The 17353-nt window shown below is 31.2% G+C and overlaps 1 protein-coding gene across 3 annotated transcripts; it reads left to right on the forward strand.

Moving 5' to 3' along the window:
• The first annotated feature begins 343 nt into the window (after positions 1-343).
• Positions 344-5282, forward strand: LOC129989185 (gastrula zinc finger protein xLCGF3.1-like). Of its 3 annotated transcripts, none has more exons than XM_056097559.1 (2): positions 344-517; positions 2368-5282. In XM_056097559.1, exon 2 carries the CDS (start codon positions 2893-2895, stop codon positions 3979-3981), a length of 1089 nt encoding a protein of 362 aa, XP_055953534.1. In that variant the 5' UTR covers positions 344-517; positions 2368-2892; the 3' UTR covers positions 3982-5282. The 3 variants fall into 3 exon arrangements, with proteins under 3 accessions (XP_055953534.1, XP_055953535.1, XP_055953536.1); XM_056097560.1 differs by having other exon boundaries at positions 344-512; XM_056097561.1 differs by having other exon boundaries at positions 347-408.
• Positions 5283-17353: the final 12071 nt, after the last annotated feature.

Below are 17353 nucleotides of genomic sequence, written 5' to 3' on the forward strand. Positions count from 1 at the left end.
AAATTAAATAAATAGTTTTGAAAAAAAATCAAATTTAAGAAGTAAGCTGAAATCGATAAATTAATTCAATCACACGTTACTTAAATTAGTAAATTAAATATTAATTATAATTAATAAATTTTATATTTAATATTAAGTAATAATTTGTAATTAATAATATGATTGAAATAACACATATTTGGAACAAATATTTAAAAATAACAATAGCAAAATTATTTGTTATTCAAGAAATCGTGGATTATGTATCTCTACGTAGATTATGCATCTCTAGGGGGAGGATCTAGAAAATGACTGGTTACGAGATTATTTTTAAATTTTGCTGTATCTTTCTTGTATCTGGCAACTTCTTTTTTTATAACCACTTCTGTTTTCAATGTTTATGTTTTGATGTAATATTTTGTGTGTGCAGTAAGTTTTTGTGATATTCGAGTTTTGATTTTTGTGAACCCGGCACAAGCTAAGAATCCGTTCAGGAGCATACGCCGGAAAACAAACCTCATTCCTTCCTTCCTGTGCAGTAAAAATAAGTTTTTTTTTTTTTTATTGTGACAAATAAGTGTTGCTTAAATTTGTCAAGAAAAGCATCATTATGCAAAAAATATAAACCTCTAATTAAATTAAATTCTATTTTATTTATTTGGAAATTTAGTAAATCAAATTTGAGCTTTTGATATTTTTTTGTAAATGATGTAAATGTGATACTTAAAATTGTTTTGAAACCTATACTTTGTTAACATGTTGTTCTTATTAAATTATAATGTTGCATGTTTGATAACAATATTTATTAAGTTTTAATGTTGCTATTTCATTTTATGTAAAGAAATAATCAAATACATTTTGTACATGCCTTTAAATTAAATGCACTATCTTTTCATTGTTATATTTCCTTTGAAGTTAAATATTCGTATGACACAGTTAATAGTTTATTAAAAATATGAATATAAAATAAATCAAACTGCGAAATATAATAACTCTATTATGAATATATTTTATCTAGTGTTTTGTAAATATTCATTCATAAGCAACAAATTATTATTCAAATGTAGAAGTTCAAATCCAATAATATAAGTAGGAAATGATAGGTGAATAAATTTGAAACGAACATAAAGTCATATTCTAAAACTCATTCCTATAGTTAATCTTTTTTAATATTTATATACAAATAAAAAGTTATGTTTTTTAAAATAATAATGTTCTAATAATTCTAATGTTTTTTTAATAATAGAGTTTTAATAATTATAATAAGGATATTCTAATAAGTTTTGGTTTAAAATGCGTACATAGATAACAGTAAATGTATTAAATTTGGCCAATAAAATTTAAAATTCAACAAGATTTTTTTTAATTTCTATATTTTATATACTTTAGGGCTTAAGAAATATACTTGCCACAAGATTAATCAGTTTTTAAATACTTTTGATAAGCTATTTTATTATATTTGATTAGAGTTACTTCCTCTTAATAATATCATAGTTCTTAAAAAGGTTGTAATAAATATTTTTTACCCTATAATATAAATTAAATAATGTTATAAATTCTTATTCAGTAATACTTTTATTAGTTAAAGATTGTTATTTCATAATAAATGCTGCTGAAAAGTAAATTGGTGAAAATTCTCATTAAATATTTCCATAAAACAAAAATTTTTATGTTTCAATTTCATATCACAAATGTTAAGAACTATTTTTATCTAATATTTATTTCCAATTTAAAAAGATAATTAATGGATCAAATGGTTTTTATTTTATACGTAAAATGAATTTCATTCACATATTTTCAATTAATTGATTTCATATTATCTTATTATTTTTTAGTTAAATGCATAAAAATATTTTATTATGTCAGTAATAAAAAGACAAAGGCTTTTAAAGGATTAATTCGTACTGTTGGTATATTTCAAGTATTTTGAATTGAATTGGATTAATATGTTTTAGTTTGTATATGCCAGTTTTAATGTTTTCTAGTTTTTATGTGAAATATTTTTATAAATATTATTTTTAAGCAAATCTTAATTATTACTTGTATTTATTTTGAAATGAAAATGGACAAGTTGAAAAGCTTAAAACTATTATCAAAACTATAATAAATTAAATAATTTTGTAATATATGTTAAAAAATCCTGTGGATCAAATATTCTGATTGTTGACTAATTAAGAAATTAGGGAGTTTTTATTTCATTTCTTTTTGTTCATTTATTTATTATGGAGCCTTTTATATGTGCTCTAATCATCCTCTGACTATTAATTTTTTTTTTTTTTAACTCTACAGATCTGTTGGGATAAACTCTACAGATCGATTGGGGTATTGTTTGACAGTATTTAGTAGCTCTAAGTGTGAAGATGCATTTTTTTTTTCTTTTTAATTCAGATTTCAAAGTTGCTGTGTGAAGAAACTAGGTCAATGCTGTGATTGTAATATCTGTGCCCTGATAAGAAGAGTGGCTGCAGAGTCATCACATCTTTCCAAAAGAGAGGGACAGCAACAAGAAAGTGATTAGGAATCTAGAATCTGGAAAGAGAAAAGAACAATTCCTTACATATGCTTGAAATTTTGGATTTATTCAGTATCCTCAGTATCCCTACCTTTTTTTGTTTTTTTTGTTTATACATTTTTGTGAATATTTTAATTTTCATACATAAAATAGAAATTTTGTGCTTCCAATTCAAATAGTAAAATATATTTACTGCAAACAAATTTGGAAACTCGTCTTTTGAATTAAATATAAAATTAACCTATATTTATATAGCATTTTATTATTATTATGCATGTATTAACTTAAACCGTTGACATTTTTTTAAAAAATTAAAATTGAAGAGAAGTTTTCTGTTTTTGTCTTATGAGCAAGTTTTTTCAAAGGAAATAGTTTTGAAACAGCATTTTCTTATTGCTTACATGATGCAAAAGCCATGTTTTTATGTTAATTGTGGCCGAATGGTTTCTCAGCTAGAAATTATAAAGGTAAACTTGCATACAAAAGAGAAGCCTAATGCGTCTAAAATTTGCGGGGAAACTTGTTCTCATTTGTCAAATTTAATGTCGCCTTTAGAAAATGACACAAAGAAAAAATCATATCGGTGCGAGATTTGCTGTAAAACACCTTCTCAGCAGTCTCCAGTAATTGAACATATTGAGACTCAAGAAAAAAAGAAAACGTTTACATGTGAAATGTGCAAGAGGGCATTTGCTACAAGGTTGCACCTAAGAAGTCATATTTATCTGCATACTAATGAGAGACCTTTTGCATGTGAAGTGTGCCATAAAACATTTACTAGAAGGTCTACCTTAAGTGCACATTCACGGATTCATAAGGAAGGAGAAAAAAAACATGTATGCAATTTTTGTGCAAAGTCATTTTATAGGAACGTGGATTTAAAGACACATTTACGAGCTCATACGAAAGAGAAACCGTACGAATGTGATATATGCTATAAAGCATTTTCTCATAACTCAGCTTTCCATGTACATATTCGGAGACATAAGAACGAGAAACCTTTTGCATGTGACATTTGTTGTAAAACATTTTATACTAGCTCAGAGTTAAAGTCTCATGTAAGAGGGCATACAAGAGAGAAAACATTTACTTGCATTATTTGTAATAAAGTACTTTCTACGAGTTATTTGCTAAAGAAACATTTAGGAACACATACGAAAGGGAAAACATTTACTTGCATTATTTGTAATAAAGTATTTTCTATGAATTATTTATTAAAGAGACATTTACGAACACATGACAAACCATATGCATGTGATCTGTGTTGTAAAGAATTTGCTACTAATTACAGTTTAAACAGACATATGCTGACGCATACGAAAGAGAGACCACATGCATGTCATTTGTGTGATAGAGCCTTTGTTGACCGTTGTACTTTAAAAAGACATTTTAAGCGTCATATGAAAGATAAACCGCACACATGTGACGTGTGTCATGAAGGGTTTGTTTACTTTTCAAATTTAAAAGAACATTTACGGACACATATGTAAGAAAGACTGTTTGCATGTCAATTATGTAATAAAGCCTTTTTTGACTGCTAGAATTTAAAAAGACATACTCTTGTAATGAATCCTTGAATAATCTTTTTGAAAACTCCTATTTAAAGAAGAATTTATTTGCTGATATGAAAGAGAAAGAGTAGATTTATTCATTTGCAATAAAGTATTTACTACTTTGCAGAATTATTTACAAATACTGGCATATACAAAAGAAAGCCCTATTCATATGATATTTAGAATTCATCATTTTTTTTAACATACCAGTTTACATAAACATTTGCAGATGCATATGAAAGTTAAATTGTTCGAATGTAACATTCATAGTAAAAATTTTCTTATTCATCAGGTTTTAAGTGAAATCTGCTAACACAAAATCTGAACTGTAATACTTAATGTTACCTATATAAAACTTTTTTTTTTCTTTTTTGCAATTGTGTTTCAACAGATATTTAGTATAACAAACTGACAAGAAGTAAACTAAATATGGTTTTGTGAAATGTATAGTTTAAGATTTAAAAAAATATATAAATCATGTATAAAAGTTTTTTCTATTAAAAATGGAATATTTTATTCATGAATTATATTGTGTTTCTCATTGTGATGTGCAAATTATTGTGATATGCCAGTTTCCATTATTCTGTTATCATGAATTCATTTTACTTCCTGTGATGCCAGATGTATAATATGAAATTTTTGCTTTTTCTTTTCACTGTTACTGTATTTTTACATATTAATTCTATTATAATACTTTCACAAATATATTGAAAATATATCTTGTGGAATATACATTTAAATCGCTTTAAGATTGCGAAAGATTTATAGGTTTATAAATAACAAAATGAGAAGAAATGTAGCAATGTAAATTTTACCTTTATTGTACGTTCTAATAAATTAAATGTGGCATATTGTGTTGATGAATTTCTTAAGGTTTGTTGCAGTTGATTTCTATTGTAGGGTATGTAAATGCATGTTGTCAAGTTAATTGTTGGGGGGCGGGGAGGCCTTTTATTGGCATTAAAACTTTCTCTATATAATATGTTAGATATTAAAATATTGTAAACATTTGCATTTTACTGCAGAATATTATGGACGAAAAAGCTGTTTCCTATTAACTATTGTTTATCTGGGCATCACCTATGGAAATTTTTTGCTGTCTGGTGTTTTAACCCTTTTTAATTTGTCTCCATATATGTAAAGCAAAAATATTTGTCCTTGTCTCCCCCCTTCCACACACAAGAACTCCTCCAAAGGGCATGCCATTCTGGCTTTCCTATCTATGTCAGTTTCCATATTGTCAGCCTCCAAAATTACTTCAAGATATCAATTAAATAAAAAGAAAAAATAAACTGTATTTCTGCATTTTTAATTAATTTTTGAAACATTATAGCATGAAAATAATTTATGCATTGAGTTAAAGAGCAAACAATTACTTTTTATAACAATTTTTTCTTTCAAGGGAGATTTACAAAATTAAATGCAATTGTAGTTTTAATAGTCCTTTCTGTTATTAATAAATTGAATTCAGTTATTCTTTTTCATCATGTCTTCACAGGAATGTTTTCCCCATTGTTCAAATTGTGATAAAAGTATTGCTTTCTTCAGTCAATAAAGCAATACTTTTGCTTTCATTTTTAACCTTTAGTTGTAGCATGCTTCTTAATATGCATACACTACAATGAAAGTAGCATTGTTTGCATTCTGTTCAAAATTTCATTCAATTTTTCCCAAATTTTTAAAAGATCCTAATAATGACATAAGGTCATTCAAGGTTACTGAATCCCGTCCCTTTTGAAGAAGGATTACCTAGTAGGAGGAAAAATGAATACTGTGTGTTGTTTTGTATGTAGGTATATAAACCTCAAAATAAGATAGGGATGGTTATAAGAGTAAATAACGAAAATGTTGGACATGCTGTTTTTGTCATAATTATTATGGGGAAAGAAAAATATAATCCCATTTTGTGCTTTATTCGAATCAGGTGATTTAAAATAAGAAGAGAAGGTTTTAGCTATTGGCGACAGATCAGTGTCACGTGAGAGAGAACAAAAATTAAAAAAGAAACGTTGCATTGAAAAAGTGAGTCTTGAACTTTACAATGCCTTGAGTACTTGAAGATAGGTTTTATCCCTAGTAGTGCTGGACATATCAACTGCAAACATTTTTATTTTTTCCCCTTTATTGCATAAATAGAATTATATATTTTATTTTCTTCACGTTTATTATTAATTATTTAGTAAAAGAAAAATTTATTTATAATTGGATCACTTATTTTTTTCAAAAATGTGATATGTATACACGAGGAATTGTAAATTCAAGTGTTTCATTTTACGATTAACGAATAGATAAAAGTAGTCCCAAAACTTTAAAGCTTTTTAAAATATTATTGTCATTACGAGAACTTAATATCTATGCCGGATATAAATATCACTTTTACGAATTTCAAATCTCTTAAATTTCCGTACTGGTAACAGACAATGGTATTTTTAATTTAATTGTTCTGATAGAAACCTCAATTCTTAGCTGCATTAAAGGCTTTTTTTTTTCAATTTATTTATTTCTTCTACCTTTTTTCCTCTAAACCGCTTCCATTGTCCTCCCGCTGGTGTGATATGGAAGTTTGTGAGAGGGATGCCAGCTCAGGTGTCGTCATCGTCATCTGACCTTGGTTAAGAATTACGAGGTCCATCCCATAATAGCCTTAGTTTTGCTTTAAAATGGGACATTAATATAACTAAAATTAAACTAAACACCGCTTCCACAAAAGTATGTCGTTGTGAGTAATTGCAGAGATGTATTAAATGTTCATTTAAGATCGGGTGAATGCAGACATTTTTTCCAATTAAAAATGGCCTCAATTAGAACTGTTCTTGTGAAAGCCCTAGTCATCGGACATGCATAGATTTTTTTTTTTTTTTTTTCATTATCAGATATGGAACAAGTTATCATTGTATATTGTTTCTAGCTAGTGCTTGGACAGAGAATGTTCCGTGTGTATCACTTCAATTATTTTTTTTTACACGAATCGTGCGGTTGACTGTTCATTTGCTAAACCAGCAGCAAGTTTTCTTTCAAAGTAGTCGTCTTTTTTCGCGCTTCCATGTGATATATAACATTAACTGCATGGTTTCGCCTTAATCAATATGATATTGGAGCTTATAATTACAACTATTTGGATATGCGCCAATTTTATATCTTCGATATAACTCACACATTATGGAAAAGAGGACAATGAGTAGGGCAAATTCTTGAGAGAATGTCAGTTGTGAATTAACAACACGGCGAGAGATAATAAATAAAGAAAAATAGTAAATGGAGTTGTTTTAAACGATTTCTTGCAGATGATCATCATTGGCAGGATACAATGACCGACGCATCTGAGAATAAAATGTCTAGCCATTTGCATTGGCTTTTTGTTCCAATTTGTGCAAATGGAGAAGTGGAAATTTGTTCTTTTTCAGTATAGTGTAAAAATGTTCTTTATAAATATTCTTTACATAGATTTTCTTCCGAGACAAGACCGCAATATGCAATAACTGATAATATATAACTAACTTTAATATATAATTAACTTTAATTTATAACTAATATATAACTAAAACTTTTTTCTTATATAATTTTGTTTATTATATAATTAATAAATAAATATAATAAATATTTTTTTTCAAGAAAATTTTACTCTTAATCTAATTCAGTATATTTAAAAGATTGTCTAAAGGCCCATTCCGACGACGTGTGCTCTCTCCAACGGACACACTTTCCCCTCTATTGTGGTTTTCCTGGGTTCTTTGATGTCTGTTCAGTTTACCGACAATTTGGAGGAAACTTCAGATCGCGTCCACAGGCGGGGTTGATCCAACAATGGGTCAGTTGGAAAGATTTACGACCATATCCGTAATAGCCACAAGCCGTTGGAACGCAGCTTAATAAACGTGATTTTTCAGGCATTTTAACTATTAATATTAAAGGAATGTTGGCGATATGCAGAATAATTGTTTCAGCTGCATTTACCGAATTCGATACAACTAGACTTATGAGATTGAGAATGTACATCTCTGAACGATTTTTGTATGAAGTTTCAATATTAACTCTGTAATTAATTGAAAAGTAATCGAAACTTTTCCCACCATAATTTCCAAAACTATTCTTACTCATAATTTATATCATAGTGTCCATTTCAGGATACCAACTCAGTTAATGTGTATCTTTTTCCCGAATTTTTAAGCTATATATATTTTCTCAAGTTTCAACAATTTTTGTTTGAACGAAAGTGTTTAAACTTCATTATTGCAATGACATTCAAAACACCTTTAATATTTCTTCAATATTTCATAGTGTGAATTTCTTCTATCCTTAAAAGCTAAAGAAGAAAAATTCTGTTTATCATTTGCCCAGTTTACATAAGGAATAATAAATTGGAGCTACAGTGGTAGCCAAAATTGTGGACACTTTTGAAAATCGTTTTGTTTTTTTAACTTTGCATGTTTATAGAAAATGTTACAATTCACAAAATGCAAAGTTTTAAATATCATTTTAAAGATAATTTAATGCTGATTTCAATACAAAAAGCAAAATTCAAATATTTGCAATTCAAAAAAGTTATTCTTACTTTAATCAGAATAACAAACACAGTAATGAAGTGGATTGTAATTTCTAACTTTTCTGATGAATCACTACTTTTATTCTGGGAAGCTATCAAGTGTTAATAACTGCTAGCAAAAGATGACATGTTTAAAGTTGGAACAAATCATTATTGAGTTTTTTTTGTTTGTTTTTTCAATAGAAGGAAGACTGTTTTTTTATGTAATCAAATTGCAAGTTATAAATTTTGTTAAACTTTTTGGATATGTTTCTAATAATTAGTCAAGAAGCAATGATATCAAATAAAAGAATAGATTGGACACCTAGAAAGAGAATTAAGATTATCTAATATATAAAAATTTCGTGTCACAGTGTTTGTGTTCGTACTCCTCCTAAACGGCGCGACAGATTTTTATGAAATTTTTTATGTGTATTTGGTAGGTACGCAAATAGGTCGTAAAGTATATTTCATAATGCTAGGTAATTAGGGTATCCCATTTGTGATCGTGTCGTTGGTGGAAATACACAAATGTCAACAGATATCCAATATATCGTAGAAGAAATACTGATAATGGTGGACAATCATTTATGCTAAATATCAACAACGCAGACATTGACAGTTGTTAGGTGCTACCATATTCGCCTCTGTTGAGCAAAACATTCAATGCTCATATTAATGTTAAGTTCTGCAGTTCAGTGAAGAGCACAAAATGCATTTGCAGGTGTGTGAATAAAGACAGCGATATGGCTGTGTTTCAAATTCAAAATACCGATATGAATGCTCTTCGATTGAATGACAACGACGAAATTGGCCGGTACATCAGCTCCAATGAAGCTGTCTGGCGTATCTTTGGTCTCCCAATTCATGAACGGGACCCAGCAGTTATACATTTAGCCGTCCATCTTGAAAACGGCCAGCGCGTATTTTTCACCAACGAGAAGCAACTGACCGTGCCATAAATCCACCAAAAACTACACTCACCGAATTTTTCGAATTGTGTAATCTTGCGGATACTTTCGGTACCTTTGCACGGACACTACTGTATTCTGAAGTACCACGCTATTTCACATAGAAACAAACAACAAAAAATGGATGCCCCGCAAGCAAGACACTCCAATTTATGCGTGCCCCGGCCTATTCAAATCAAACACTTTGGGCTGAGTATATACAGTCAATCCAAGGCAGATTGAGTGCTTCTATCTGCGACTGTTGTTGGTCACCAAATGTCACCAGCTTACTGTCATTCCTAGATATACGCAAAGTGAATGAACAACAGTATCCAACGTATAAAGATGCATGCTTTGCACTCGGCTTACTCGAAGACGGCAATCACTGGGACGATATGCTTGCTGAAGCAGCATTGGGCTGTATAGCAACACAAATTTGTTTACTATTCGCTATAGTGTTGACTACATGTTTCTCGGTACGAGCAGACATATTGTGAGATAAGCACAAATATTTAATGACTGACGATATATTGCATCAAATTAGTACACGGTGCAACGATCTAACGATTACATTCAGCTATGCTGTGTACAATGAAACATTGATTGCTATCGAGGATCTTTGCATTGTCATTGCCAATTTACCACTCAGTCATTTCGGTATGAGTTCGCCAAATCGAAGTGCATCTGATTTAATTGACACCGAATGAATCATGAACTGCAGTACGATACTGCAGAAATGGCAGCGATTGTTACTCGCAATGTCCTATTACTGACGCACGAACAAAAAATCATTTACGATCGCATAATGTTGGCAGTTTTAACTGGACAAGATGGAGGTTTTTTTTGTATGCACCAGGTGGAACTGGCAAAGCATTTCTCATTTCGCTAATTCGTGCCGAAATACGATCTAATAATGGCATCGCATTGGCCGTTGCATCATCTGGCATTGCAGTAATTTCATTGGATGGAGGCAGAACAGCTCATTCAGCAATTAAGCTGCCACTGAATATTCAAAATAACGCAGACGCAATGTACAACATAAAAAAACAATCGTCCATGGCCACGGTACTAAAAAAATGCAAAATTATCTTCTGGGATGAATGCACTATGGCCCACAAACATTCTCTTGAAGTGTTGAACAGAACACTCAAAGATATAAAAAACAACAACAAACTATTCGGCGGCACTCTGTTACTCCTCTCAGGTGATTTCAGACAAACACTTCCCGTCATTCCACGTACAACGTACACTGATGAGATCAAAGCTTGCTTGAAATAATCGCCACTGTGGCGTAATGTTGAAAAAGTCCAATAAAAATAAACATGCTCTTCCAAATGCTACAAGATCCATCTGCTGGCACATTCTCGGACCAATTGTTAGATATCGGCGATGGAAAAGTTGCTGTCTATGAAAATACTGGATGTATAAAATTGCCCACTCATTTCTGCACTATCGTTGATTTGCAAAAGGCTCTCATTGACCGCATATTTCCCGATGCACGCACACAATACATAAATCTTGCGTGGCTGGCAGAAAGAGCCATTTTAGCAGCAAAAAATGTGGACGTCGACTATTTAAACTTCAAGATACAGAAGTCGTTGCCAGACGACTTGGTATACAAATCCATCGATACAGTTCGCGATGCTAACGAAGATGTAAATTATCCAACAGAATTTTTGAACTCACTCGATTTGCTATGCATGTCACCACACCTTCTACGACTGAAAGCTGGATCTCCGGTTATTTTACTTCAAAATTTGAACCCACCACGGCTGTGCAATGGCACACGATTGGTCATTAAAAAAATTGATGAAAAACGTTATCGAAGCCACCATTTAGAATGGCAAATTCCGAGCCGAAAATGTTTTGCTACCACGAAATCCAATGATTCTCACAGACGTGCCAATTGAATTCAAACGCGTTTAATTTCCTATAAGATTGGCATTCGCAATGACAATCAATAAGTCGCAAGGCCAAACGATGTCTGTTTGCGGCTTAGATTTGGACACACCATGTTTTTCACACGGACAATTATACAGAACATGTTCTCGCGTGGGCAAACCATCGAGCTTATTTGTCTTGGCTAAAGACGGACTGACAAAAAATATCGTACACTTAATTGCTCTTCGAAATGAATATTGATTTTCTTTATTTCATTTTTATACTTTAGGATAAAAAATGCATTACTTTTTTCACTTTACGTTTAACTTTTAAGAGATCAAACAATGTATATGTTCGTTACGTTAATGAAATGCATTGTATTGAAAAAATAAATGGTTGGTGTTTATTTGTTTTTATCGGCGATCATCGTCTACAGCGCTCCATTCCTCTTTCTGTCATAGATCCCATCCCCACACACTTACAATATATTCGCTATTTTTTATTTAACAACCAAAATATTCACTAGAAATAATTTATATGGCAGAACATCGTTCGCCGGGTCAGCTAGTTGGATTATAAAAATGTGGTTTTCCTATGCTGAAATTGCAAGACATGTGGATGATTTAGTAACTACATCTGGAGTCCGAAAGTTTTGTTTGCGATATCAGGAAACAAATTCAATAAAAAACAAAGCAGGAAATGGCTGAAAAAGGCGCACCACATCTATTTACGACAGAAGAATAAAAACACTATGTCTCTAGGATAGAAGAATGTCATAAGTCACCAGAAGTCAATTGAATGATGCTGCCATTTATGTCAGTTCAAGAGCAATCAGGAGAAGATTATTAAATGTTGGACTAAGGGGTTATAGGGTAGAATTCAATGAAAAATTCCTTATCTCAATTTACAGCACATATATAAAGGTTACAGAGGGCAAAAGAACACATTAATTGGACAGTTGATCAGCGGTCACTAGTTATACGAAGTGGATGAAACAAATATATTATTATTTGGTAGTGATGGCGAAATGTGTAAGACATAGAATAGGCGAAGAGCTACATCCTGACTGCATTCAGGCAACTATGAAGAACTCAGTTAGTGTTATGATTTGGTCATGCATGTCAGCAGACGGTATTGGTTTCTTTCATGTTTTCAATGATACATTAAATGCAAGAAAATACATTGACACATTTCTAGAGCCAAAACTTACACCTTACATCAGTGATTTCTTTCCCAACAATGCATCATTTAATTTTCAGCAGGATTAAGCTCCTTGCCACACAGCAAAAATATCGAAAGTGTGGTTTAGTACAAAGAGCACTGAAGTGATGATCATGGCCAGGAAACAGTCCTGACCTCAAAATTATTGACAACTTATGGCACCGTTTGAAAAGTCTTATACATATGAAGCGTTTATCACATAAAAAAGGATTCATTGAGGCTATAATTGTTTCCTGGCATCCTGCAATAACGAAGGAAGAGCTTAAAACCCTCGTCAGCTCAATGAAACATCACTGTGAAGTTGTAATAAAAAATAAAGGCTATCCTACTAAGTACTAATAGCTCACTGCAGCCATCAACATCTAATGTATCTCAATGATTATTGCCTCTCTACTTTTTTGTATAACAAATATTTGATTTTTGCCTTTTGTATTGAAATTGGCATTAAATTCTCTTTAAAATGATATGTAAGAGTTTGCATTTTGTAAAATGTTACATTTTCTATAAACCTAAAAAGTTCGAAAACATAACGATTTTAAAAAGTGTCCACAATTTTGGCCACCACTGTACAGTAGAAGGAAGACAATGTACAATTAGAACAAAATATTACATGAACATTTTTGCTTCAATGACACTATATTCACATGGAACATAACTACATTGGATAGATCCATATACACAATAAATAGAACAGGTGTATAGCTATTAAAATATCGTGACTTTAATACTTTATCATATTTTAATGGATAAAAAATATTTTGCTTTGCGAATTAAGAACATTAAACTATGCAGAAGAGATTCAATTTAAATTAAACATAATCATTATTATCGGTGAACTAGCTGGTCGTCAAATGCTTATAAATATTCAAGCATTTTTGAAAGGAAATGAGAACCAAGCGGAAATACTCAAACTTCGTTCGAAGCGAAGCAAGTAAGTTTCTCGGCTCTTTTAATTCACGACTTTCGTGTAAGACCCCATCTAAACTCAAGGAATGCAATTCTTTCTGATACGAAAATCTCCGGACTTTTGCTTATGATTCAATCAGTTTTGATTTGACCAAAACAGGAGAGAGAGGTGAAAGAGAAGCTTACTTTCTATCGAGCAAAACAAACAAGTGCGTGATTTCAAAATTAAAATTAAAATCCACTTTGGAAAAGAACAGCCAAAAGAAAAACATTCTAAACAAAAAACTCTGGGAAAGCAACCATTTTACTTTTTTGCATATCGCTCCTCTGCAAATAAAATTGTCCAGAAGTCATAGGCGTGGGATTCTAAAACGAACAATATCTTTCCTCACTTCTAAATAAACACTATCGATTGATTTTAATTTAAATGGCAGAGTTTATATAGGAAAAAGAGACCATTAGCAAAATGTTATTAGATGCCTATGAGTGAAAATGATAATGTACGGTTAGTAGGTAAATTAACTGGACGGTTTTGCTTTTAATGGAACTGTTCTGACATAGGTCTTGATTCAATTAGAAATGTCTGCTTACGCAATAAACAGAAACAGTATAAAACAGTATAAACTGTATTGCCAGTGCCGGATTAGTAAGCTGGTATTAATATACCTAGCTTAAGGATTACAAAAACATTGTCCACTTGAGCAATTCCAAACTTATATTATATGTACTATTTAAAGGGACTTAAAAAGGGCCCCATATCTCATACAGCATAGCATTTCGTTGTCTTAATCCTACATTATGTAAAGTAGGGTTGGGCATTAAGTCAATTGCGATGGATCGGTGGACCACCACGACATTTTGGAGTCCACCGGTCTACCGCCTTTACTAAGATTTCAGATGTGCTGATTAAAAGAAACATTTATGAAACAGCGACGAAAAATTTGAAAAATATTTCTGACGAATTGTTTAAAAACGGAGGCACATAAAACAAAGAAATAGTATGATGAAACAATAAAACTTCACTCCAAATTCGAGGAACGTTTTCAAGAATTTACTAGATTAGAATCAATTGTTACATTCATGATTCCCATTTGGCAACGTTGATGTGGAAGAAATAATTGGAAAGATAAATTATATATTTTCTTTATTTTTTGAGGAAAAAGAAGTTTTTTTTTCTTTCAAAATGGCATAATTTTAAAAACCACGTAGAACTGAACCTAAGAATAACTTTTGCAATCTAAAAGACGAAGTAAAACATCCAAATTTTTAAAAATGTTGCATATTATTTAACACCGTTCTTTGGCTCTACCAACCTGTGTGAATCTGCATTTTCAACGATGAATATAATTAAGGCAACATATCGTTTCCATCTCACAGACGACCACTTAGAATCCAGTGTAAGATTAGCAGTTAGTAATTATATACCGAGATATTTAAAATTGGCGGACAATATGCATACTAAGTTTTCTGCTAACTATAACTACGAGAACTAACTTTAGATGAGAATGCTTTTTTTTATGTATTTGAATTGTTTGATATTGTTACAAAAATTTTTCTCCTTCAATAACTACCGCCAATAAATAGTAATTACTCAGCGCATTTAATTGTAAGTTTAGCAGCTTTCTTGCTGTCTAATCCTCCAAGACCTCTTATTTGTCGGCGACTACGACTCCTCTCACACACACACAACTTTTGACGATCCACACAACTTCTTCCGATACACACGACTTCCTCGTAGCTTCTGAGTGCCCGTCTTTTATAGTTCCGGGAGGCGGGGCTGGAATCTTCGGACCAATCAGGGCGTACCTGGCTGTATCTTGGGTCTTAGTGGATGGATCGTGAAAGTTCTCGAACTTTCCAGTAGTATCCATTTAGTCGCCAAACTCGCCAAATTGATCGCCAAACCGCCAAATGCTCGCCAAATTTGTCGCCAAGCTCCGAGGTTATTGACGCGGCATCCACTCAACATGCACAGGACAGATCGTACAATTGTCTTTCTTACGATGACGCTATTCGGGCCGGGTAGCAAAATTACAGATTTGTAACAATATTAAATGCATCATTTGATATTATTATATTTGTAGTTATTATTATTATATTTGTATCTTGCTATTATTATTATGTTTGTAATTGTGTAGATAAGTACATATTACGTATTTATTATTATGTTTTAATAAATATTGTAGAGCTTTAATTTTTAGCTCCTCACACCTACCTTAGCCACTGGTGGACCGTAACTTCTTGAAAAAAATCAGAAGTAGCTCGTGCCCTGGAGAAGTCTGCCCACTCCTGATGTACAGCTATTAAAAAAGGTTCGGTCGTATCTATTTTAATGTCTGTACACTACTATTTAATACAAACTACTCGGCCGTAGACCGAGTAGTGTGTAAAACTCGTGGCAGAATTCACAGTGAGAGCGCAGCGAAGATTCCTTTTGTTATAGAATGTCCCTTGTGTCATTTTTCTTATCATCTGTCCATCTTCTTAAAATAATTTGCTGGAATACAATCTGCCAGTCTTACTCTACCAACAATCTTGGACGGTAGATTAGGTCCATTTTATTTATGATGAATCCACATAATACTCTCCTATTTAAAGTGGGTTTAGTGGTTCAAACTGCCACGATAGCACCAGGGAGGCTCTGCGCACTTGACAGAACTTCCAAATAAAAATCTGGCCTTCTCGCTAAATAGATTTAGCAAATTTTATAATTTTGCTAGTCAGTTTAATAAAAATGACGTATTTCTGAAAAATAATACCTTAATTAGTCATATTGATTAAAAATATTGCATTCTATAAATTTAACTAACAATAAATAAATTTACAGTAAATAAAGTACAAATCCTTAATATTTCCTAAAAGACTAAAAGTGAAACCAAATCCTTTTCTTATTGCTCATGACAGTAAGTTTACTCTTTTTTTTTTTTTTTTTTTTTTTGTTATTTAAGTTTTTTTACCACTTAATGAAAGTCATTCGGTCATGTTTATTTAAAACTAGCCACCTTTGGCTACTAATTTGTTCATCTCGATTATTGACTATAGATATTTATAAACCGAAAAAATAAAATAAAACATTATTTATTGACGTAATTGAAATCCTTTTGAAAATAAAACAAAAAACGGAATATTACGACGTATCCGTGAATTTTTGTTGAGTAAATTCTTTGAGATATTATAAAATATGAAAATGATTCTGTAGTGCTTAAAGGATTTCAATGGCGAACGATTCAGTTGTTTTCAGTTCTCATATTTTTTTTAAAAAAATACTTGCTTGGTTTCAGTAAAAAATGTCCTAAAATTAATCGTAGTTTAATCATTTTCATTTTAATTTAAAACTGAATTTTACAGATGCTGACAGAAAATTAGAGAGACATGAGCAGTACAATGAACAAAGCATCTTAAGGCTTACATAATAGTATAAGTAATATGACTATCAAAATTTGAAACTTAAAAATATTTTCCTGAAAAACCTATTATGAGAACAAATTACATAAAATATTACTTGAACATTTTAGCGAGCATTAATGCTGGTGAAATGGAAGTTGTCAAAGGCGGCTGGTTAATAATAAATTTAATAGCCGAAAATTAAAATTATTTCATTAAATTTCCCATTTTGGATGTGATTAAATTTAAACCAAATATCGAAGACAATGGATTGCTGTTTGACTGAAATAAAATGGTTGCTGTTTTATAAAAAATTCATTTTTTTTTTTTTTTTTTTTTTTTTTGTGATTTTAGATTTTTTCGGATATTTCATTTGAAGATATGGAAATGCCCAAAATTGTACATGATAGAAATGATTCCCTTCCCTTTTAAAATGACCGCACAA

This window comes from Argiope bruennichi, chromosome 10 (assembly GCF_947563725.1).
Source record: "Argiope bruennichi chromosome 10, qqArgBrue1.1, whole genome shotgun sequence".
Taxonomy (NCBI): Eukaryota; Metazoa; Arthropoda; class Arachnida; order Araneae; family Araneidae; genus Argiope; species Argiope bruennichi.

Coding starts and splice junctions, on each gene's coding strand:
- LOC129989185 (XM_056097559.1), top strand. CDS start 2,893: ATGATGCAAAAGCCATGTTTTTATGTTAATTGTGGCCGAATGGTTTCT.